Source organism: Gopherus flavomarginatus, chromosome 1 (genome assembly GCF_025201925.1).
Source record: "Gopherus flavomarginatus isolate rGopFla2 chromosome 1, rGopFla2.mat.asm, whole genome shotgun sequence".
In the NCBI taxonomy this organism is placed as follows: Eukaryota; Metazoa; Chordata; order Testudines; family Testudinidae; genus Gopherus; species Gopherus flavomarginatus.
This window is the reverse complement of record NC_066617.1, coordinates 349,002,699-349,028,158: the sequence shown is the minus strand read 5'-3', so window position 1 is coordinate 349,028,158 and position 25,460 is coordinate 349,002,699. Positions and strand designations below refer to the sequence as shown.

The 25,460-nt window shown below is 41.4% G+C and overlaps 1 protein-coding gene across 2 annotated transcripts in view; it reads right to left on the bottom strand.

Moving 5' to 3' along the window:
- The window catches only part of NOX4 (NADPH oxidase 4), a 172,019-nt gene that overhangs the window by 130,930 nt on the left and 15,629 nt on the right, over positions 1-25,460 (bottom strand). For both annotated transcript variants that reach the window (XM_050941509.1, XM_050941510.1), the window contains exons 2-7: positions 22,104-22,214; positions 20,838-20,922; positions 19,151-19,248; positions 16,798-16,825; positions 8,928-9,000; positions 5,081-5,161 (exon numbers count right to left, since the gene is read on the bottom strand). In XM_050941509.1, the coding sequence (XP_050797466.1) occupies positions 5,081-5,161; positions 8,928-9,000; positions 16,798-16,825; positions 19,151-19,248; positions 20,838-20,922; positions 22,104-22,214 (476 nt within the window). The remainder of the gene's footprint in view (positions 1-5,080; positions 5,162-8,927; positions 9,001-16,797; positions 16,826-19,150; positions 19,249-20,837; positions 20,923-22,103; positions 22,215-25,460) is intronic.

Genomic DNA, 25,460 nt, shown 5'->3' with positions numbered 1-25,460 from the left:
CACCAACTGGAATCTGGCCATTGTCATTATTATTATTAATGGTAGTGCTAAAGATGCCCTCAAAAAGATCAGAGCCTTATTGACCTAGGCACTGTACAAACACATCATAAAATAGCAACAACCCTGGAGAGCTTAAAACTAAAGCTGGTTGAACTGTGTCTGTCACAAGATACCCTTTTTCCAATTTGTAAAAAATTGCTGACATTGCTTAATTTTTTTGTTTTTCTCAAAAGATTTCATGCCTTTATTTTTTTTCAATTCTTAACCATTCCTAAAATGTTTTCAATAATCAAAATTTTATGTTTATCAAAAACAGCTCTGTTCCATAAAGACAAATCTTATTTACCAAAAAACCCAGTCTTGGGTAAATCAAAATTGTTGTTAACTATTCTGATAACATAGAAATTGAAAAGGAATCATAATTTTTTTTTAATGGTTGGTTTCAAGTACTTCAAAAAGATTACAAATTTGAAAATTTTCATTAAACTAATTTTGGCTATTTTGACTAGTTCTACTTACAATCTAAACAGACAATACAGACAAAAAGGAAAAATTCTGTAAAATGGTGAACTAAGGCACATTACCAAATTTCCCTCAGAGGACCCAGGATATCTGCAGCAGAGCTGGGAACTGAACCTGAAATCCTGTGTCTCCTTAGGAAAAAGGCTACTCTTCCTCTCATAGGCCACTCTTCAAACTTCTTTATACAGAAACGCAGTGCACAGCAAGTTGGGATGTAAATCTACTGCACATCAGCCTGCGACCCACTAAACGGATATGGGGATCCTGTTGCAGCATAGAAAAAGTTCTGTAGTGCACATCAAAATCCACTTCAGAATACCTCGTGCTCGGTAGCAGGGTTTACATGGCCACTGGAATTACATCCCAGCATGCTGCACACTACGTCGCTATACAGACAAATCCCTCCTTCCCTGCACCGTTTAAAAGTTTATATATATACATATATCATATATAATTTGGTCACCTCTCATGTTATGTCAGGATTATAAAAACTCAATTTTGATAATAGCGTTTTTGCTTTTATGCAGCGTAGCCCCAGCATTCACTGAAAATGGAATCTTAAACAATCAAGCTACAACACATCCACAACCACATGATATAAATGAAAGACTAACCCTGTTCTTTGAACATCATACTTTTTGACACGTTGTGTCCAATACACAAGAGATTATCTACGAAAAGCAACACACAATCATGAATCATTGTCCAAAAGCACTTATTCTTTGGTAAATGATAAAAGCTATTACCATAGCTACAGCCACTGAGAAAGCTATGTGCTCTTTGATAAAACCAGTAGCACCACATTAGTCACTTCCCTCCCCTCCTCCAAACAATTTCCAATGAAGAATATATTTGAAACACAGGAAAATAAAACTTACAAACATGTCCCAGATTTCAGATCACCAGCCAGTATTTAATGAAGTATTTGCCATGAAGACACCATTCCAGCAAAGCACTTAAGCATGTGCTTAACTTTAATACATTAATTTAATTAATTACTTAATATTTAGTCCTACTGAAGTTGAGTTAGCGGCAATGATGTATGATTTATGTTTGGGGTTTTTTTTGAGGATTATCTTGGCATCCTCTTTCTGGTGTCCCAGGTACGTTAAGCTCGGGTATGTCTGGATCTGATCAAGGACAATGTATGGGTAGACTCTGAAGAATTCTTCACCCTGTAGGAGATGTCTAAGTCCTTTGACAACTATAGCAATATCACCAGGATCAGATCCTCACCTGGTGCAAATTGGCGTCGCTCCTTTGACTTCAGTGGAGCTAGCCCAATGGACACCAGCAGAAGAGCTGGCTCCAAATGTTTTAGTAATCCTTATGTTTGTAGAATAATGTCGTGAAAGCATCTGTTCTGTGTTTCCTATTGACTTTTTGCTATTGTTGGCTTAATACCAAAGCCTACTTAAAGACTGGGGCATCTGTACATTAAGTAACTGAAATGCTTTGCAGGTCTTGTTGCAAAAAGTACCACAACAGCACATGCATTAATTATTAAGGCTAATTCTCTTCTCCCCCTGGGGTGAGGATGAAAGAAACAACAAACCATACATGACAGATGTTAGTCGTCTCACATAATGCGCTACTGGGAGGTGCTCAGATACTGTAGTGATGCAGGCAGTATAACAATATACATAGAATAGAACCAGGAAATACCCCCAGGAGAGGATCTGGGAGGAAAGGGCGTGGGATATCCTAAAAAAATCCCCTTGCAGAATCGTCTCCAAATCATTCCAGTGGTCGGAAGAGGTTTGTCCTCTGAAGAATGAGCTGCCATTCCCATGCAAATCTCAGACTCCCTGGAACCCCTTGCCCATGCCCCTGCTCCTTGACAGTTCAGCTCCTTTGGAGTCATGCTGACAGTTTTTCCTCCAGCTGCCAGTGCCCTGGGTGCTGGGGGGCAATCTTTAAACAGAGGATCCAGAATGAACGTGACTACAAAAAAATCCTAATGCAGTTCCTAGCAATGGTCCCCGCACACACCACTGCTACCTGCTCCCTACTCAATTATACACACTATAACCCATAATGGAACTTGAGCTACTTACAGAGCTGCAGGCAGCACCTCATGAGAGTTGGGGACATCTTGAATAAAGACACCAGGGCAAGTCCCTAATCTTACCAAAAGTGCAACAATGGAAGGAGGAGTGAGCCCTGCAAATTAATGGCAAAACTCCCACTGACTTCAGTGAGAGCAGGACTGGTCCTTGCATTTTAAGATCTCATTCAAAAGCTGCCCACACAGGTTTTTCTGCATGGAATTCAGCTTTTCCACCTCAGAGAGAGGTAGGCTTCCATTGACTCCACTGGGATTTTTAGTTAGTAGCCTAGATGTTTCAGTCCTGATGCCTGCTCCACTATAATCTACCCTTTCAGGCTGGCTGCTGAGGATGCTGTGCAAAAAGACATTAGTTATCTGCTCCATCTAGCCTCAGGAATTAAGAACTGGTACCGGTAACTTTATTCAAAAAACCTTGCCAACGGTTAGGTGTGCTGATACCACAGCCTATCATGCTGACTAATATTGTCTCATTGTTTCCTTGTGTTCTCACCTGTCTGTGAATTAAAAAAAAAAGCTTCGGTTTGAAATGTTTTTAGCTTCTATTGTTACAAGTTACATCTTATATCTACTATAACTGATGGAGGGTATTAAAATGTGTTCCTCTAGTTTTTAGTTTGTGTATAAGACAGCACTTTGTGCAGAGTCTTTGTCACCAATTCCCCTGTATAGCCAAGCAGGCTCAGTCCTGCAAGAACGGGGGTCTGCCCAGGGAACCACCTGCCTTTTACTCAGTGTGAGATAGGGGGGCCTTAGTTTCTCAGATTCCTCTGTTGGGTCTTTCCTAAAGCAACAGAGAAGGGGCAGGGGGAGAACCTTTTAAAAAAACACATGGAAAAGTCAGTAATCATGGTCCAATGTAAGAACTTGATACTTGGAAATCTTTTTTTTTTAATTCTCTAGATTTCAAGTGTACAGTGCTCTATTTAACCACTTGTAAAATCCAACAACTACTCATTGTTTACCTTCAGACCCTACAAAGAGAGACAAGATGAGTGAGGTAACATATTTTACTTGACCAACTTCTGTTAGTGAAAGAGACAAGCTTTCAACCTACACAGAGCTCCTCAGGTCTGGGAAAGGTACTCAGTTTCTCACACCAACGTAACTCCTATATGTATTTAGCTGTGACTCTGAGTACCTTTCCCAGACCTTAAGAAGAGCTCTGTGCAGCTCGAAAGCTTGTCTCTTTCTCATCTCACATCAGTCTAAATCAGGAGTAATTCCAGGGAAGTCAATGGACAAGGTCCTCAGCTGGTGCCAATGATGCAGCTGCTTTGATTCAAATGCAGCTGTACTGATTTACGCTAGCTAAGGATCTGTTCCAAAGGAGTTGCATTGGTGTGAGAAACTCCACAGTCTTGCACCTTCTGAGGGTCTGTGGGGATGGGACCAGAACCTGGGTCTGCAGGACAGATGACACCTCCACGCCACTACCTGGCAGCAATGGGAAACCTGTAGGCATCACCACATACTTCCCATGGAGATAAAACCAGAGGAAGTATCACCACAGAAGGTCGAACTGACTGCTTCCCTCATGGCCCCAATTGGTCTAGGCACATTATTTAAACCCAGGAGGAGTCCCAGGAAGCATATTTGCAATAAGGTTGACTTCCCTGCCAGCCACTGTGATGGATCTGCCTCTCTGCTAGCTCACAGACCCTCGGCTCCAGGTTGGACCCGCGGCTTCCACCTTTGAACTCTGACTCCAAGCCCAGCCCCTGCTTTAGTACTTGGACTCTGACACCAGCTTTTACCCCTGGCTTCAGTACTGGGAGGCCAACACCAGCTTTTGACCTCTGGTTTTGATACCTGGACGCTGACTGTGGCTTTGACCCTGGGCTTCAGTGCTTGAACTCTGACCCTGGCTACAGACCTGGCTTTGCCCTCTGAATGCTGGCTCCATCCCTGCCTGCTGACGTCAGTACTAAAACCCCAGCCCCAGTCCCAGACTCCAGATATCACTCTTGGATTCTGATCCTGGAACCCCCGACTTAGACCCCTGCACTCTCGCTCTGGCAATTAGGACTGACTGCCCAAGCCCCCTGCTCTTAATACTTGTGCAGTCATTTATACCCAGAGACTGGTTGTTTAGAACGGTTGGGGAGAGAGAAATAGCTGTTGTGGTTACAGCAATGGGGATGTGGAGAAAGGAGAGAGAAAGGGAAGAGAGTAACTTCACTTCAGCCAGGATGATTCTGGGGGCAGAGGTAAACAAAATGTATTTTAGTTAACACCAGAATTTGGTGGAATGGGCAAGGAGTGAGGTTTGGTTCAGGTTTTGACCCTGCTGTGTTCTAATCTGCTGTACCAAATGATGCTCCAACCACAACACAAGCTTTACCTGAGCAATTGCCACTGTGAAATACTGACCAGCACAAGGTCATTTCAGAAAGATGCCACTTGGCTCCCTGCCTCAATGTCCTTCTTTGTGAGCTTTACCCTCCTCACTGTGCTTAAGGAACAGGGACAGTTTATTTTGTTACATACCCAGAAACATGCACCAGCAGCAGCACGTAAAAGACAAAGAAAAGGTTGTGTGTGTACCAGAAGATATCGTAGTTCGAAAGCCTGCAAAGAATAAACTGTGGTTTAATGCCATTCTCAGATATTACACTCAGTCATCGCTAATTACAAGCAGCTCTGTGTATCTAGATGAAAATTATAAACATAGAAAAATTAAAATCCAATTCAGTTATGGTCCAAAATCCAATTCAGCTATGTAAAAAATATACACACACACACACACATTTGCCCACATTGAGTTGTTGGAAAGAAGGACAGGGGACTGGGTAGGCATGGAAGGGAGGGAAGGAGAGGAGGGACTAGGAGCACATGCAAGAGGCTAAGATATGGAGATTAGCCTGTTTTCCCAGGTCTCTACACAGTCTTCTTCCCCATCCCTGCTGCCATAATGGCTCCCTGGTACCAAAATTCAGCCTATAATCACAGTTCTGCCACCAACACTGGCTCCCTCAGGCCACATCATTTGCCTTGATGCTCTTGTAGACATTTATATTTTAAAATATTGAAAGTAGCTATTAAGCATTTTAAATATAAATGGGTGTCATTAGAAGGAGGTAACAAGGTGTGTGGAGGGGAGGCAGTCAGAGAGTCGAGGAAGAGGGGAGAAGGACTGAAGCAGGTGCAGGTAGCCATGGTGCACATGCAGGGAACTAGGGCAAAGGGCAACAGGATGGAAAATATGAAGATACTTCAGGAGTTAGAGTTGACATACAGAGAGGGTGTTCTGGAATCCAGGACACATAGAGGTAAACTGCAGGGAACAAGCAGTGTCACATAAGTGCAGGGAGTGCAGAACAAAGGGGAAGAAGGACTTCCTTCTATTGATGATTTTAAAAAAACAGGGAAATTTTCCCCACATAAAAAACTCTGTGAACTGTCACTTAACTTTATTCCTTTCTCCATGAATACAATCATCACTCAAAAAAACTTAGGAACTCACTAATTAAGGAAATATTCACCCATAAACTACCTATCTCCACAAATACACAACACAGCACATTCCATCCCCACACAGCAGCACAACATATTCTCTTCCAATACAAACCCTTATCCCCACCCACAATACAAATAAAAAATAAAATCAAACACGACCTTAACTCTGACTATATAATTTCAGAAGCTATTATTAAGACATTGCAAACATATACTATGTCCCTCTCTGAAATATCTTTTACCTAGACAGCTTATATCTGGAACATTGCTAAAAATAAACATTATTTCTTTTTACTAAATCAGAACTTTTTTGCTATTTAAAATATATCAGACTGCTTCTTATCTACTATCTGTGATTCAAAATAGACATTTATCAAAATCTAATTTCCTGGAAATCAGAGTTCTTGAAAACCTCAGTTCAAAATGTGTGTTTAATTCCTATTTTGGGAAACTGTCCTTGGTATGCGGGCGGGTGTAGATTTGCATTGGAAGGAAATGTGTATGTGATGGTTTATAAGATAATAATGTGAATGACTATTGTTATATGTTATTGAGAAGATAGCTTGTGTGTGGGTGGTTGGAGCTTATTTAGGAAGCCCTGAATAAGTGGCATCCTATATTTTAGTGATTGAGTTCATGGGAAAGGCCCTGGAATAACTTTAACTTTTAACTGGAACACATTTTAGCATTTTTCCGTATGTTTTATTACATTTTGTAATAATTCAAACTCCCTCCTAGCAAATGGTTCTTGAATGAAAAATGGTGAGTTGCTACACAAGCTGGTGCTGAGCTATTGCATGGAAGACCAACAATTTAAAAAAATTAAGAAGATTTTTCAAGAAGTGTATTCAGCTGGTTTTGTTCTCAAATTCATATGTCAGAAACTGCTTTTCCATTTCACCTCACATTTGTATCAAGCCTTTACTTATTGCAAACATAGAGACAGCATGAGAGAAAGTGGAAAGAGTTTTCAGGAGAAGACAGAGAGGACATGAAGGAGCAGACTGGACTACAGGAGGAGAAACGGGCTTAGACACAAAAGGCAGCTGCAGAGCTGTGGGATGCTTGAAGAAAAGAAGCTTGCTCTTTATACAAAAGAGGAGATGCCACTGTAATGAATCTAGAAGAAGATGCATTGTTGGAGCACTAGGAGAGGAAAATGAGTTTTTGATGGGAGTGGAGTTTTAAGGAGGGGAGACTGAAGGGCAGGAGGTTGCCATAGTCAAAACGGGATATAACTAGTACATAGTCTTGGAAACAGGGAAACCTTTGTTGCCTGGATCAGGAACAGTTTTAAATTTTTATCATAGTAATTTCATTATTTCCATGAATGTTTGCATTGCATATCTCTTTTTTTTTATTATTATTTCAACAAATGCTACTGTTATTTTATAATTTATGTTGGTCTTGGAGAAAACAGATTTTTGCTTTTGGAAAAGCCTTGCAGAGCTGTATCAGCATGAAGTGATCATTTAGCGTTTCCACCTTTTATGAAATGGGTTTGGCTTTGGAGGCAAAGCCTTCAGTATAGCTTACATCCTGCCCAATTATCCTGAGATCTTATCCTGAGTCTAGCAGCACTGCAGTCTAATCCTGCTCAAATTCAGTGCTCCTGTAGCTCCATCTGGGGCTGCCAGTTCCTCAGGTCCTGATGCAGGAAAGCATCCGTGTTTAGGAAAGATTCTTAAGTACATACTCAATTGCTTTCTTGCTCAGGGCCTAACAATAATACTAATAGCTAGCTAAGACATGCCGGTTCGGCAATGTAACTTACATATGCCTAACTGACATAATTGGGATTAATCTCTCCTGCTTTGAGTTAGGTACATCTGTAAGTACCTTGTTGAATGGAGATCTAAAACCTCAATTCTGCAAACACTTGATTCTTGATCCTGCAAAAACAGTAATCTACTTAAGTGAATACTCAATAAGGACAGCTACATGAGCAAAAGTTATGCATGTGCTTAAGTGTTTGCTGGATCAGGGCCTAAGGCTATGAAGGCTCCCAAACTCAATCCTGAAGGGTGTGAAGCAATCTGACACTTAAGTTGTTGGAACAGGCACCTTACAGCATTAAGCCGCTGGTGTTCACAAGGACTCTGCGCTGAAAAGGGGATACAGTTCCCTGCTCATTTTCTCTCTGGACTAGACATCTCCATTAATAATGTTACCTGAGGCTGTGACCAAGAATTATTGTGTTCAGTTATGAAATATAATACCCAGAATTCTTAATATCCTCTTAAAAAGACACTAAGTCAACTAAATGACACATTTCTTTCTGAAATATTTTATCAATTATTGTTATAGGTAACACCCAGGAATGAATGAAGAAAAACTACATTAACCTCTGATTTTTCCAGCAGTTTATTTACTTTGCACATTAGCACTTAGTTTCACTGGTACCACTGTACAGTCAGTTTCCTGTGTTGCTTGTGTGGATCTTTCACAGAGTGACAGGTAGGGTGACCAGACAGAAAGTGTGAAAAATCGGGACAGGGTGGGAGGTAATAGGCACCTATATAAGACAAAGCCCCAAATATCAGGACTGTCCCTATAAAATCAGGACATCTGATCACCCTAGTGACAGGGAAAAGTAAAATTGTCTAGATTTCAAGTTGACCATGTCCCTTAAATAAATCTACGCTCTGAAAACATCATCAATTTGCATATTTATTGTACAAATATTGATTCCAAAACTTAATGTGCTAGTTCACCTACAAATCAGTGCAAGAAATGGAACAAGATATTTGATATTTTCCTTCCATTTATATAATGCCTGTTACATATCATTGTACTTGCTCTGTATTCCTTCTAATCTGCGGCAGAATATGATTCCTCAGACTGTGAAGTTCAACATAATAATCAGATTAAGTCTTACCTGATAGCATATGTAGAAGCTGTGCACATCAGGAATAAAACTAACACCATCAGGACCCCAGTCAGCCCTGGAACTGCAACATAAACACACATAGATTTAATATTGTATTAAGAAAAGGTACACTCATCTTTTATGACCACTTAAAGTGCTGGTCTGTAGTAGGAACACAAATCATGTTTTGATCAAAATGATTTATTTGATTTGTGTAATTTATTTATTTCTAAGCACCAATTTTCCAAAGGAACATAGTTTCAGAGAATTTTGTGCAAAACTGTTATTCTCCATCTGGAGAGGGGAAAATTTGTTTTCTTCCTTGCATTAGTCCACGTATATACAGATACATCTAAAATTCATAATTTACTGTTCACTCCTCCTCTTATACCCCCTTTGCACCATGAACCAGCTGGATCTCAGCAGGTACTTTTCTAACTGCACAGGCTTTCAGTTTGCTATAAAGGCTGGTTTTATAATAGCTTTTGAAATCTCTTTCAAAGCTAGTTACTTGGAGAACATTTCCATTTTAATTTTGAGTGTTATATTTTTTTTTAAATGTACAGCTCTCCAAAACAGCACAATTAAAAAAACTGGTCATAGAATGAGAATTTCAAGCAATTCATCTGCAATGCCAGCTGTTGCTAAGATCATTTGCAGACCCATTTTACTCTGAAATGGGAAAAGTGCTGCAATTAGTTTTCATGACATAGTATAACGTTTGAAGTTGTTGACTGTAGAACAAAACCTGTGAGGATGAGCTGCACTCAGCATTCCAGAGTGATAGGACAATGACTTTAATTACCTACATTAATGCTGGCATCTGATTTTCAAAGTTGGTGGCCTAAGAATTATGTACAATGAGCAAACACTTAAAAACCATGAAGAGTTACATGCGAATATTTTACCTCTTGAAGACAGGAAACCATTCAGGGTTTCAGCATGTAAGGACTCAGGCCTGCAAAGCCACATACTTAATATTACATAAAGCCAATGGGACCACTCACAGTGTGTCAGGTTAAGCATGTGCCTAAATCTTTGCAAGATTATGGTCTAGGAGCTTGATCCTGCTTCCGCTGAAGTCAACAGCAAAGCTTCCATTGGTTATAATGGGGCAGGATCAAGTCATATTTGCTTACAAGTGTAGGCCAAAATTTTCAGAAATGACAAGTGGTTTTTTAAGTGTCACAATTTTTGAGTGCTTCATTGGAGACTTGACTTTTAGAAAATACTAAGCAACAGAAAACCAGACTGCTTTAATGTGCCTAAAGTTAGGAACCCAAACACTGAGACACCCAAAACCAGTATTCATTTCTGAAACGCTCAGGATGAAATCCTGGCTCCTTGATCAATGGGAATTTTGCCATGGACTTCAGTGGGTCCAGGATTTTATCCTGGATCTTAGAAAAAACAAAGAGAGTTGCAATATAATTTGTCTTTCTTTATCTTCATTTATTCTTTTTAAATATAGATTCTCAATATGTACATGACTGAAACATTATCCCCTCTTCCTCCCATTACCCCTCCACTCAAAACACAGCTGCTAAAATCAGCTTCCTAAGCCGTCATTCCAATCATGTCAGCCCACTCTTCAAATCCACAAGCACACTTGTTCTTCTCTTGTGCATCAAATTCAAGATACTTGTTCTCACCTACAAACCCCTTCTCAGCTCTGTCCCCTTCCTACCTATCTGCTTTTATTTATTTTCCCTTCATCCCACAAACCATTCTTGATACTCCTTTAGTGATGGAAACCTTCAACATCCGTCTGGTTTCCCCACAAACATTTTCACACTTCCTAAAAGCATCAAAGAATCCTGTGGCACCTTATAGACTAACAGACGTTTTGGAGCATGGACATGCATCTGAGGAAGTGGGTATTCACCCACGAAAGCTCATGCTCCAAAACGTCTGTTAGTCTATAAGGTGCCACAGGATTCTTTGATGCTTTTACAGATCCAGACTAACACGGCTACCCTCTGATACTTCACACTTCCTAGTACACTGCCCCCCTCTGCATGCAGTGTCCCCACTGGGTTAATCCATAAAGTCGTCATCATCCTCTGCCTCCAAATCCCTCAAGTCCCATTTCTGCTGTGTTGCCTTCAAGAAATCAGCCACTAAATCTGATTGTCAGCTCCCTGGGGGCAAGAACAGTCTTTTTGTTCTGTGTTTGTGCAGCACCTTGAACCGTGGGGACTAATCAATGCCTAGAGCTCCAAGGCACTATGGCAATAATAATAACTAATGGTTGGTCAGGGACAGCTCATTTTATTTAAAATTAAGATGAATGGGAACTATCCATTTGTGCAATAGCTACCTATGCACCCCTCTAGTCTTATTGCTGCTACTCCTGTCCTTCCTTCCTTCCATCCTCTTATCGTTTCATTTGTTGCCTCCTGTCTCAAATTAGACTGTAAACTTTTCAAGGTGAGGACAGTGTCTACCAATGTGTTTGTACAGCACCTAATAAAAACAGGGCCCCAATCCTGGTTGGGACCTCCAGGCACTACCACAATTCAAACAACAATAATAATGGTGATTTGAAATGGTTGCTGCATTCTCATCTGACTGCGTCTGCTATTTTTTTTACAAGTTAAACTCTTAAAAATTTAAAATTATACTAAAAAAAAAAAAAATTAACCCCCCACACCTTAAGCCTCAAACCACCTGTGCCAAGTATTGATTCCTGCACTGTAGGATATGCAATTCCTGTGTGGTTTTGATATCTCTAGGCTGGAGAGCACAAATTAAAACCTGGCCTCAGTGAAGGGCACACTTGGGCACAATGGGGTCAAAGAAGGATGCTATTAAATTACTGATCTGGAGAGTCAGGCCAAAACATCCCTTATGAGTGAATACACTGAGAAGTGAGGGGGAATGAAAATGACACAAGGTTTTCCCCTTACTCCCTTAGGAACAGAGGGGTTCCACCTTGCAGGCTCTCACCCTAATACAGTGCATTCCCCAAGATCCACACAGCTTTCAGGGTATCCAAAGACGCAGGGTCATTCATGGAGAGGCTGTGGGCTGTACAATGTGCACTCAGGCCGTCTCTCTGATCCAAGGCAGCACTGCTTATACTTTATTTGCGCCTCCTACTAGATGTTGGTTTTGATGCACCTTCCCTCTTCCTCCTCCTTAGTCTGTGAACAACCCTCACCTTGAACACCCACTGAATGCCGCATCAAAGCCAACTGCACTACTTTTATCAGAAAAAGGCTATGGGAAGAGATGATTACTATCTATAAAAACATCAGAGAGATAAATACCAAGGAGGGAGAGGAGTTAGTGCCAATGTGGACATAAGAACAAATGGATATTAACTGGCCATCAACAAATTTAGGTTTGAAATTAGATGAAGATTTCTAACCATCAGAGGAGTGAAGTTCTGGAACAGCCTTCCAAAACCTAACTGGCTTCAAGACTGAGCTTGGTAAGTTTATGGAAGGGATGGTATGATGAAACTGCCTACAACGGCATGCAGTCGATCTGCTAACAGCAAATATTCCCAATGGTTAGTGGTGGGATACTAGATGGGGAGGGCTCTGAATTAATATACAGAATTCTTTCCCAGGTGTCTGGCTATTGAGTCTTGCTGAAATGCTCAGGGTCCAAATGACTGCCATATTTGGGGTCTGGAAGGAATTTTTCCCTAGGTCAGATTGGCAGAGACCCTTCGGGGTTTTCGCCTTCCTCTGAAGCATGGGGCATGGGTCAACTGCAGGTTTAAACTAGTGTAAATGGTGGATTCTCTGTAACTTGAAGTCTTTAAATCATGATTTGAGTACTTCACTAACTCAACCAGAGATTATGGGTCTATTACAGGAGTGGGTGGGTGAGGTTATGAGGCCTGCGATGTGCAGGAGATCAGATTAGATGACCATGCTGGTCCCTTCTGGCCTTAAAGTCTGTGAGTCTATGCCAGTTAGCCAACAGACTTACACCACCATTTAGAATATCACTGATTTTCTATGGAAGCTGCACCTACTGACACCCGGTTTGGATTTGGCTTAGAACCTTTGAAACCTGTGTTTTCTATAGACTTCTTATTCCAGTAAGTGCAACTGGAACGAGAGACATGGGACCCCATCTTGCAGTCCTTTCAAATGAAACTTTTTTTTGGCTTGTTTCTATGCTGTCTTGCACCAACCTCTACCAAATCAGAATAGCAGCATTCTGTTTTCATTCTGAACAGGGGTGCACAAGGTGAAACACAGTAGAACATCAGACCCCGTAGGTGCCAATGGGAGTTGTGTCTGAGTGAGGAGTGCCTGCGTCAGGCCCAGGGAATCCATTCCATAATGGGAGTACATTGTTCTCTGTCACATGCATGCAGCAAAAACCTCTTTGCTCATTTATTTTTATGATTCTAGTTGCTTGCTTCCATGTTGCAGTTTAATCATTCTAAAGTTGAACTGATCCTGACATAAACCAGCTGAGACAAACAGTCAGTGTTTTGGTTACATTTCTTTTTCTAACATTGGATATACAGAAATTTGGTTTTAATATTATGTAGAATCTCTGTTTGAAACTATGTTCCACTGATTCATCTGCAGAACAACAGCACTGAAGACTTTGCTCAAACCATTCCAAGGGTTTCTATAACTCCTCCTTCCTGACTACTTATGCAAGCCTAGGTTCATTTCGTCACGTGCTTGACGTAACAAATGGCAGATTTGCATAACACCAACACAGAAACTAAACATTTTGTCTGGAGCATGATGATGAAAAATGGCAAACAGTTATGGGGGTTATTTTTTTGATTTGCAGATTATATTTAATGCGTGTTTTCTAAATATTCTAATTGAGGTTATTGAATCAGTATCACACATCCTCAATTAGATCACAGTTTTCTTTTTTAAATAGTGAGATTTTCCCTGCAGCCATCTCGAGTTGTGGGAAGGGGTTATTATCTGCTGACACTCTGGCCTGGTCTACACTACGCGTTTAAACCGAAGTTAGCAGCGTTAAACCGATTTAACCCTTCACCCGTCCACACAACAAGGCCCTTAATATCGATATAAAGGGCTCTTCAAACCAGTTTCTGTACTCCTCCCTGACAAGAGGAGTAGCGCTGAAATCGGTATTGCCATGTCGGATTAGGGTTAGTGTGGCCGCACATCAATGGTATTGGCCTCCGGGCGGTATCCCACAGTGCACCATTGTAACCGCTCTGGAAAGCAATCTGAACTCGGATGTACTGGCCAGGTAGACAGGAAAAGCCCCGCGAACTTTTGAATTGCATTTCCTGTTTGCCCGGCATGGAGCTCTGATCAGCTCTGATGCAGTCCCAAATCCAAAAAGAGCTCCAGCATGAACCGTACGGGAGATACTGGATCTGATCGCTGTATGGGGAGACAAATTTGTTCTATATGAGCTCCATTACAGGAGACGAAATGCCAAAGCATTTGAAAAAAATCTCCAGGCTATGATACAGAGTCCACAGCACAGTGCTGTGTGACAAGCGTAACAGAAAGCCAAAGAATCAAATGGACGCTCATGGAGGGAGGGAGGAGGGACTGAGGACTCCAGCTATCCCACAGTTCCCGCAATCTCCGAAAAGTCACATTGTCCGGGGTGGTTCAGGGTATATCTCATCAATTTCCCCCTACACATACACACCCTGAAAGAAAAGGGGAAAAAATCGTTTCTTAACTTTTTTCAATGTCACCGTATGTCTACTGCATGCTGCTGGTAGATGCGGTGCTGCGGCACTGAACAGCAGCATCCTCTCCCCTCCCCTCTCCTCCCCGGTGGCAGACAGTACAGTACAAAAGGACTGATAGCCATCCTCGTCATCAACCTGTGAGTGCTCCTGGCTGTCCTCAGATGAGATCGGCCAGGGCGCCTGGGTAAAAATAGGAATGACTCCCGGTCATTCCCAGCAGATGGTACAGAATGGCTGGTAACCGTCCTCATCATAGCAACTGGGGGCTGAGTTCCATCAGCCCGCTCCTTTCATGTCTAAAGAAAAGATTCTGTACTGCCTGGACTATCACAGCAGTGGGAGGCTAGGCTCCTCTCCCTCGCCACCGTTTAATGTCCTGCCTGGACTATGATAGCCGCTGGAGGCTGCCTCCTCCTCATTTTATCTCACTAAAAAGTCAGTGTTTCTTATTCCTGCATTCTTTATTACTTCATCACACAAATGGGGGACACTGCCACGGTAGCCCAGGAAGGTTGGGGGAGGAGGGAAGCAACAGGTGAGGTTGTTGCAGGGGCACCCCCCGTGAATGGCATGCAGCTCATCATTTCTGCGGGATCTGACATGAAGCGGCTGTGCTCTCTGGTTCTCTGATACACTGGTTCTCTAGCAGAATTGCCTCATATTCTAGGCAGGACTGACTCTATTTTTAGATAAAACATAAAGGAGAGAATGACCCGGGGAGTCATTCCATTTTTGTATTTGCGCCCCTGGCCAACCTCAGCGAAGACCAACCAGGAGCACCAATGACAGCAGCAGATGGGACAGAACAACTGATAACCATCATCTCATCGTCAATTTACAATGGCACAGCAGACGGTACAGAACGACTGGTAACCGTCTCTGCTACCTTGCAAAGGCAAATGAATGCTGCTGTGTAGCGCTGCAGTACCGCGTCTGTCAGCGGCATCCAGTACACATATGCTGACAGTGACAAAAGGCAAAAAGGGCTCCATGGTTGCCATGCTATGGCATCTGCCAGGGCAATCCAGCGAAAAAGGGCGTGAAATGATTGTCTGCCGTTGCTTTCACGGAGGAAGGAATGAGTGACGACATTTACCCAAAATCACCCACGACACTGTTTTTGCACCATCATGCATTGGGATCTCAATCCAGAATTCCAATGGGCGGGGGAGACTGCAGAAACTATGGGATAGCTACGGGATAGCTACCCACAGCACAACGCTCCAGAAATCGACGCTAGCCTCGGTACATGGACACACACCGCCGAATTATTGTGCTTTGTGTGGCCGCGTGCACTCGACTTTATACAATCTGTTTTACAAAACCGGTTTATGTAAAATCGGAATAATCCTGTAGTGTAGACATACCCTGTGAGGCAGCAGCTTTCCCTTCGTTTAGGGTTAATCTTGCCTCTGAGGGACTGAACAAGGGAACCTGAGCTCTCAGTACCTTGCAAGTGCTAAACTTACAGGACTGGGCTTATCTACAGGTAAGCAGATGAAGTGGGTCAGTTGTCCTGTAACAACAAAAAGCCCCTAAAGTCAGGCTCAGGCTACAACCTAGCCCTTCAGTTTGCCTTCTTCAGAGACTCACTCCTCTTCTAAATATTACGAGGGATCTATTGAGCGACCTGTATTAACTTGGAGCAACAAACTGGACTATCCATCCCTCATTACTCCCTGTCTCCATCAATGCTGCTCCATGATAGGAGACTCTACAGCAGTGGTTTTCAACCTTTTTTCATTTGCAGACCCCTAAAATTTTAAAATGGAGCTGTGGACCTATTTGGAAATCTTGGACATAGTCTGTGGACCCCCAGGTGTCCAGGGACCACATATTGAAAACCACTGCTCTAGAGAGTCCAACCTTTGATTTATTTTCTCTCTTCTCCAAAAACTAAAGGCCTCATTCTTCTCTCACAGAAGTCAATGGAAGTTTTAGTTTTGACTGAAACAGGAGCAGGATAGGTCCCTACGATCATTTGTATGTTGTTATGTGGATACAGTGAAATACCTTTAAGGACACTTAGGAAATACTTTTAAGGACACTGTGATCCCAGCTCTGCCCCTAGAGACATGGAGGTAAATCCCGCTAGTGGTGGAAATGACACCATTCTCTGGCTGACAATATATTTCTGGTTTGATTGCAATATGAAATCTAAACTAACTAATCAGCTTATCAACTCTGCACAGAACATCAGCAACTTACCAGTAGTGAAAAGGAGTTTCCTGGGGTCCTGAAAAATAGACACAAAAACAAACAAAAATCAGTTGCTATTTATCATTTTACATTTCTTAATGTAAGAAACTGCTCATAAATTCCACATGCCTCACTTTGACAGTTGATACCTAAACCTGGCTGTAAAAGTGAACTGTGTAACTGGTAATAGAGAACAATGACAACTACGCGCCATCAATGTAAACTAAACCTTTTACCAACCCTGCAAAAACCAACCACACACTGACTAAGAAAGCAGAGTAATGAGACAATCAGACACTTCTCTGCTTTCATAATCATTTTACAAAACAACTTTTCCTAGCCACCGAATAGTTGTAGGAGAGGGATGAGATTTCAAAGTTGAATATAAAGACATGGGGCAACTATGTTGCTCCCACTGAAGTCAACTGGAGTTTTGTCATGGACTTCACTGGGAGCAGGACTGAGCTTAACATGGCTGCCTCAAAGAGTTCACACTATGAAGCCAAATTCTTCTCTTGACTTCCTTGTGGGAGGTTGTGGGGGACAGAGCAGCAGTTCTGAGTGGAGGGGAAAGGGCGGAGTGCCAACTCTACAGCATGCTTCCACAATCCCCTTGATCCTATGGAAGCCGCTCTAAGGCCTTGTCTTCACCAACGGGGGGGGGGGGAAAAGTGGATTCTTAACTCAAGTTAACTACCTCGAGATAAAATCCTAGTGGAGGCAAACATTTAGTTAGTTTTTGTATGAACTAGCTGGTCGAGTTAAAGACGAGGCTCCTCCATAGGCTATAACTCAACCTGCTAACTCATACGAAAATTTCTAACTACCTTGCCTCCACTGGGATTTTGCCTCAGGTTCATTAATTCAAGTTAAGAACACACCTCTTTTTTTTTTTGGTAGTGAAGACCAGATCCATGAGGATCATGGGTGAGAGGGACAGGCTGCGGGAAGAAGCGGTTAAGGAGCAAATTAGACTGTCATCCTCCATGGAATCATTCCTCCACTGAACTTCAGAAGGATTCTGTGAGCATAAATTAATGCTGGCCTTGTAAGCACTAAATGATTCCTATTCCCCCACTACTTTGGGCAAAGCCTACCACCCAAAGAAGAGTTAGGGAGCAATGCACAGTGGGGAAGCCTGTGGGAGTTTTACTCCTGTAGGCAATGCAAAGGCAGGAGAAGACTTTAAGACTTCCTTAGGCCAGAGTGTTTCCCCCAAATGACTTTGGGCCCTACATTCTGATATGACTTAAGGGGGCTACATCAGAGATAGAAAAGTCAGCTGAGTTTGGCACTTTGCAAGCAGAATGCAGCTTCCAGCCTAATTCCGGCAGACAACTAAAGCCACAATAACATTATCTGATACTGTTCCCATTCAAGCCAACAGCAGTTTTGCCACTGACTTGAATGAGAGCAAGATTGGCCCAAATCTTGTCATCATTCAATCCATGTCTGCGTAATTCTCCAAATGCAACATCTATTCTCCTTCCTCTCCCATATTGTAAGATTTAATGACAGGGCCAATGATAGCAGCATAAATGATTCAACAAGGACTGCCCAGCAGCAGTGAGGGCAGTAAACTAAGGCACTGAACCGTGAAGTGATTTGTCAAAGAGCACACAGCAAGGCAGTGGTGGAGACTGCTGCTGGAGATGTGGGTCTCCCAGAACCACACTGGCTCACATGTTTGGGCACTCTCAATCCTTTTGGTTAGAAGTCGGTAGGAGGATTAACATGATAATGGATACCACCTTAAAAATTAAACCATCATCCTGGAAACTCTCCACCTCCATGGAAAGCTTGGCTCTCTAGAGCAGTGCGTGTAGCCAAACAACTCGTGTTACATAAACGGAAAAGCAGCCTGCCTCCAGGGACAGAAGCTTGGCCCAGCAATAAGGCTGTCCTGGCAGCTAAAGAGCAGGTAACATTTTGGAGAAAAGGGACCCCAAGACAAATTGGCAAAGATATGGTCTAACTTTTTAGAAATCTTTAATTCCTAGCAGATAGAAACCAAGCTGTTTCTCTCCTTTTCCTTTCTTTCCCCCTTTTCTTTCTTTCCTTTCCCTCCCTTCCCATTCCTTTACTTTTTTGTTCTTTTTGTCATTTCCTCCCCTTATTTTTTGGGGACGGGGGATTAATAAAATATAAATAAATAAGTGAAGTAACTTGCTCAAGGTTGCACAGAAAGTCAGTGGCATAGCCAGGTCTCCTGACTCCAATCCTAGTGCGCTAGCCATTGAAAGGAAGAAAAAAAATCAACAAGATTCTGCATTTTCACATTATACAAGATAAGCACTGTATAGCTCACTCATGGAAACTACAAGTTACATCTATAAAATATAAATATGAACAGATTGCCCACCTCACCACGGTAGTTTGCTGCATTTAGTGCCAAAAATTCTTCAGTATAGTTCACAGAGAAGTTAAGGACATTCACCAGGTGTGCGGCAACATGTAAGACTATAAAACAGAACAAATCTTAGTTCATCAAGCTACATTTTGAAGATTATGTGAAGCCCCTAATCCTGATAGCTCATATGTGTAGGTGGATCCCTGTTCTTACATGTATGAATTCATAGATCTGGGTCCCAAGTGATTTACTAGGGGGAGCAATAGCTCAGTGGTTTGCACATTGGCCTGCTAAACCCTCGGTTGTGAGTTCAATCTTTGAGGGGGCCATTTAGGGACCAGGACAAAAATCTGTCTGGGGATTTGTCCTACTTTGAGCAGGAGGTTGGACCAGATGGCCTCCTGAGGTCCCTTACCACCCCAAAATTCTATGATTATAATTTAGACTATGCTACTCCTAGCCTTTATACATAAACTACCTGTCTATCTAGTATCATTAGTCTATATCAACAAAAACAACAAGGAGTCCAGTGGCACCTTACAGACTAACAGATTTATTTGGGCATAAGCTTTTGTGGGTAAAAAATCAATTCTTCAGTTGCATGGAGTGAAAATTACAGATACAAACATAAATATACCGGCACATGAAGAGAAGGCAGTTACTTCACAAGTGGAGAACCAGTGATGACAAGGCCAATTCAATCAGGGTGAATGTGGTCCACTCCCAATAATTGATGAGGAGGTGTCAATACCAAGGGAGGGAAAATTGCTTTTGTAGTGAGCCAGGCACTGCCAGTCCCTATTCAAGCCCAAATTAATGATGTTAAGTTTGCAAATGAATTGTAGTTCTGCAGTTTCTTTTTGAAGTCTGCTTCTGAAGGGGTTTTTTTTGTTGCAGGATGGCTACTTTCAAATCTGTTATTATATGTCCAGGGAGATTGAAGTGTTCTCCTACTGGCAAATAAATCTTAATCTTTAAGGTGCCATCAGACTTCTCGTTTTTTTATCTGTTTATCAATTTCCTTTGCATATTTGGAACATTAAATTTACTGACCTGAAGATTTTATATAAAAACCTTCTTCATGGAACTGATCCAGCTCTTACTGAAGTCAATTGAGAAACTCTCATTCACTTTAGGGGAAACAAGATCAGTCCTAAGACCCTATATGCTATTTTTGTACTAAGTGAGTTGGACAGATAGGCTGATATGAAAATACTACTCATTTTGAACCTTTTAAAGTACTGTCATTTATTTTCCCATTATAATTCTCTGACTGGGAGACTGAATCCAAGGACTGTGTCAAAGCTATCTTAACACTTCACTGAAAGTGGCAATATTTTGCGATATTTACCTGTATTCCCCACATGTTTGCAATAGGTCTTTTCATCTCTAACATGCATGCCTCCTCGTTTAAATTGACTACATGTGGTCTGAAATCAGTTAGGATGGCAGCTTTTAATTTGGTTTCATATATGAAATAAGAACCAGCACTTCAAAACCTGTTACTTTTAAGGAAAGTCCTTCCATGCACGTTTAGATCCCAGGCTTCAAAAATGTCTGAGAAAACATTCACGTGTCTGAACAAAGAAACACAGAGAAAAACTACCCCAAAACATACTGCACAAGAAAAGCCACAAGTGACTTATATTGTTTAATATGCTTCTCACATGAGCTAGTGCTCAGCACAATAAAATCTTACCCGAAAAGGCACATATAGTAACACCACATGTTACATGGAAAGTTTTACTTTTATCCAACAGCCTTCTTGTTTTCTTGCTGGCAACCTAGTAAGAAAAGAATTCAAGCAATCTCTCTTCTAAAATGAAGCAATGGAAAATAAAGTTAAAAGTAATTGATTTTCTAGACATGATTTGTTTGTCAAATTAACATTTATACAAGGCTTAACGCTATTTGATCACAACACCTACATTTAGTAGGAACAGGATTAGAGACAATAGGATAACTCCATGGGCTTGATGCAGAAGTTACTGGAAGATGTTGTTTGGTGTGTGTTATTCAGGAGATCAGACTAGATCACCATAATGGCCCCTTCAGGCCTTAGGATCTATGAGTCTATACACTAAAAGTGAATGAACTTTTTTAATGTAAATGACCAATAGCACAGGACAAGGTATTTAGACTCTGTGTCTGTTCACCTCATACCATTGTCAGGCACAAAACAGAGGACACAGGATAAAGACAACTGTTATCTTCAATTTGCAACTATTCAAAAAGTACCTCAGGCATCCAATAAGTCTGTAGTAGTTGAACAGTGTTACTTAGATTTTTGTCACAAGTAACTAATGAGTCACAACCCACGGAAATTACTGGTTACTGGATATTTAGAGACCAAACCTTCTTTAGTTTGTCAGATTTCTCTTTCCAGGATGCCCAATATGTTATTTATTTGGGATTCAATCACGCTCAATAGCTCACACTGGAGGCAGCATAGAGCAGCAGAATAAGGGAGGTATGTCCACTTTTCTACTCTTGGTGCTCTGTATTTCCTTGCTGCATGGCTTGGGGTGGGGCCACAACCCGCAGCCCCCTTTTCTCTGAGTTTAGGTAGAAGCGAATAGTCCTGATATTCAAAGCACACACCAGCTATTGAGCAAGAGAGGAAAATGGGGGCAAGGTTTCACTTGCGCTCAATCTTCTTTTGCACACAGGCACATGATGACCTTACTTACCAAAGCAAGAAATGTTCTTAGCACTGGGTCCAACTCAGCTACCAGCCAAGTCAATATGAATACTTTTCTTGGCTTCAAAGGGATCCGGAGCTGGGTCCACACACAATGCATCTACCATGCACATCTAGGATATCTGTCTGCAGACCAGCACCACATACAGTCAAGCAAATGCATAATAACTAAATATGTGTGTACTGTAACCTTTCTGCTGTTTCTTTGGAATCTGTCTGTGCGCATGGTCCTTGTTAACTGATTGTATGCTAAATGTTGTTTACCTTCTGAGATCCTCGGAGGAAGGCCAGGAGAATACGGCACATCGGTAAAAGGACCAGGCTGCAGTTCAGGTTGAGGACAGATGCTGAAGCTCTGCTAATACATAATCCTAGCTGAACAAATACAGTAAGAGTCAGATTATAGAGCAATAGTATGGTCCAGTGGGTAGGGTGCTTGACTAGGACTTGGGAGACCCAGTTTCAATTCCCTGCTCTACCACAGGTTTAGTACGTGACCTTGGGCTCTCTGTGCCTCAGTCACTCCCATAAATAAATAATAGTACTTCCCCAACTGATAGAGGAGGTGTGGGGATAAATGCACTAATGACTGTGAGGGCTCAGGTACTATGGAAATGGGGGGGCTATGACAGAGTGTAACAAAAGATCTATTACACCTTTAATGTCAAAAATTCAGGTGGCTTTACAAAATGAACCAAATTTGTCCAAAGACCCTGTAGAATAGGGTGACCAGACAGCTAGTGTGAAAGATCAGGACAGGGATGAAGGATAAATAGGTGCCTATATAAGAGAGAATCCAAATATTGGAACTGTCCCTATAAAATCAGGACATCTAGTCACCCTACAGTAGAATAATTAAAAGAATTCTTTGTTCTTCCCCAGAGGAGCTTGGAGATGCCCAGTTGTTGCCTCTGAAAGCAGAAGAATCAGATCCTGTCATAAACAGATAGTTACGGGTTAATGTCTTTTTTACCTGTAAAGGGTTAAGAAGCTCAGTAAACCTGGCTGACACCTGACCAGAGGACCAATCGGGGGACAAGATACTTTCAAATCTTGGTGGAGGAAAGTCTTTGTTTGTGCTGTTTGTTTTGTTCGTTGTTCGCTCTTGGGGCTAGGGGGCCAGACGTGCAACCAGGTCTTTTTCCAATCTTTCTGAAACAGTCTCTCATGTTCAAAATAGTAAGTACTAGCTACAAAAGGCGGATTAGTCTTATGGTTGTTTTCTTAACTTGTGAATGTGTATTTTGCTGGAAGAATTTTTACCTCTGTTTGCTGTAACTTGTATCTTAGGCTAAGCAGGAGGGAGTCCCTCTAGTCTATATAAGCTGAAGACCCTATAAACATTTTCCATCCTGGTTTTACAGAGATAATTTTTACTTCTTCTTTCTTTAATTAAAAGCTTTCTTTTTTAAGAACCTGATTGATTTTTTCCCTTGTTTAAGACCCAAGGGGATTGGGTCTAAACTCACCAGGGGATTGGTGGGGGGAAAGGAGGTGGGGGGAAGGTTAATTCCTCTCTGTTTTAAGATCCAAGGAGTTTGAATCAGTGCAGCCTCTCAGGGTAACCCAGGGAGGGGAAAGTCTGGGAGGGGGAAGGAGGGGGAACGGTTTATTTCTCCTTGTTTTAAGACTCAAGGGGTTTGGGTCCTGGGTCCTCCAGGCAAGGTTTTTGGGGGACAGGGAGTGTACCAGACACAGGAATTTCTGGTTGGTGGCAGCGCTATCAGATCTAAGCTAGGAATTAAGCTTAGAATGGGACCTGCAGGTCCCCACTTTTTGGACGCTAAAGTTCAAAGTGGGAAAAATACCTTGACAGACCCATAAGTAACTGTAGCTATAGTTCAGACCTAGCCTTGTAAAAGAAGAGAGAAAATCTACTGCAGGGGTCGGCAACCTTTCAGAAGTGTTGCGCCGAGCCTTCATTTATTCATGCTAATTTAAGGTTCCGCGCGCCAGTAATACATTTTAACGTTTTTAGAAGGTCTCTTTCTACAAGTCTATAATATATAACTAAACTATTGTTGTATGTAAAGTAAAAATTGTTTTTGAAATGTTTAAGAAGCTTCATTTAAAATTAAATTAAAATGCAGAGCCCCCCGGACTGGTGGCCAGGACCCAGGCAGTGTGAGTGCCACTAAAAATCAGCTCATGTGCCGCCATAGGTTGCCTACCCCTGATCTACTGTGAGGATTTGTTGACCTAATGTGGGCCTGATCCAACTCCCACCAAAGTCAATGGAAAGACTCACTTTGACTTCAGTAGGAACTGGACTGGCCTCTTTTTATGTCAAAAGGTAACAACTCACTTGGAAAGAACTGCCATCCTAAGCAATGCTCACAAGCACATGGAATGGAATAAATCAAAAGCAACACTAATGTCAACGGAGCAACCACCCTCAAAGTGACCAGAGGGGTTAAAGCAGAGGAAAGGATTAAACAGCATGAGGATCCTCATTAGCCACTTAACTAAAAATTAATGACTTTGTGATAAATGAGCCAAAGAACAATGTCATGCATTAATTCAGCTAAAATGGAAATAATTGTGCAGTTTCAGAGACTGCTGGAATAGATTTGCAGTAGGTCCTTACCAAGTCACACGGTGCTAATAAACACATTCCCTAACTTGGACCCCAAATCAGGGGTGGGGAGTTGATAGCTGGAAATTCCACTCACTAAAGCTTTTATAAAATATGCTACATAACATTTACCAGTCCACTTGGATCCTAAGTAATAAAACCTAAACCACACGTCAAATAAATGAGAAAAGTACACCTTGTGATGCCTTAACCCTGTATTTTGTAGTCTTACTTTGCTTTTCATTTGCTAATTCAAAAAATTTAGCAATTTGCAGCAGTTATTAGTTTGAATTTGCATTTTTCTGTTAGCTTTTACAAAAGATGCAGTTAGAATGTCAGTAGATAAAGAAATTTTACTCCTAAGGGACTTCTACAGAAACACAATATCTCACACACACACAAAAATGAATTAAAAAAGTATACATGTCAAAAGACAAGTCATTTATGCATAAGTTTTATTTATGTGTATTTTTAATATATATATAAAAATATAGTATCAATTTATAGGTTATGGCTGATGAAAATTTTTGTCCTTTTCCAAAAAAAAAAAAAACAGCTATTTTTGTAACATGTAACCTCAAATGTAATCAAAACAATTTTAGGTTTTTCTCGCTTTCTTTAGCAGGAAAAAATAAAGGAAAGGGAGGAAAGGGAAACTAAAAAAGACAGGGGAAAACTAGGAGAGGAGAGTCAGTTTACAGTTAGTTTGAAAAATTAAAAAAAAACTGTGAAGAGTTTTGGAAAAATATGAAAATTTGTCATTTCTTTCTAAACTTTTTTGTGGAAAATACAATTTTTCCACCAGCTCTAATATTACATATACATACACTTCTCATTTATAACTCACACCAGTACATGTCTATCAAGATTACGTCCACAGTAACATTAGAGGCAGCACTGTCTTCCTGATGAGGCATAAAACTAAGATCTAAACCCATTATAATCATTAAAGATCCCAGGAACATGTTATAAAGGCAGAGGTAATAACCCTGGTTTGTTGGCCGATTTCTGACGCGGGCAGTTATATTGCCCAAACAGTATTAACT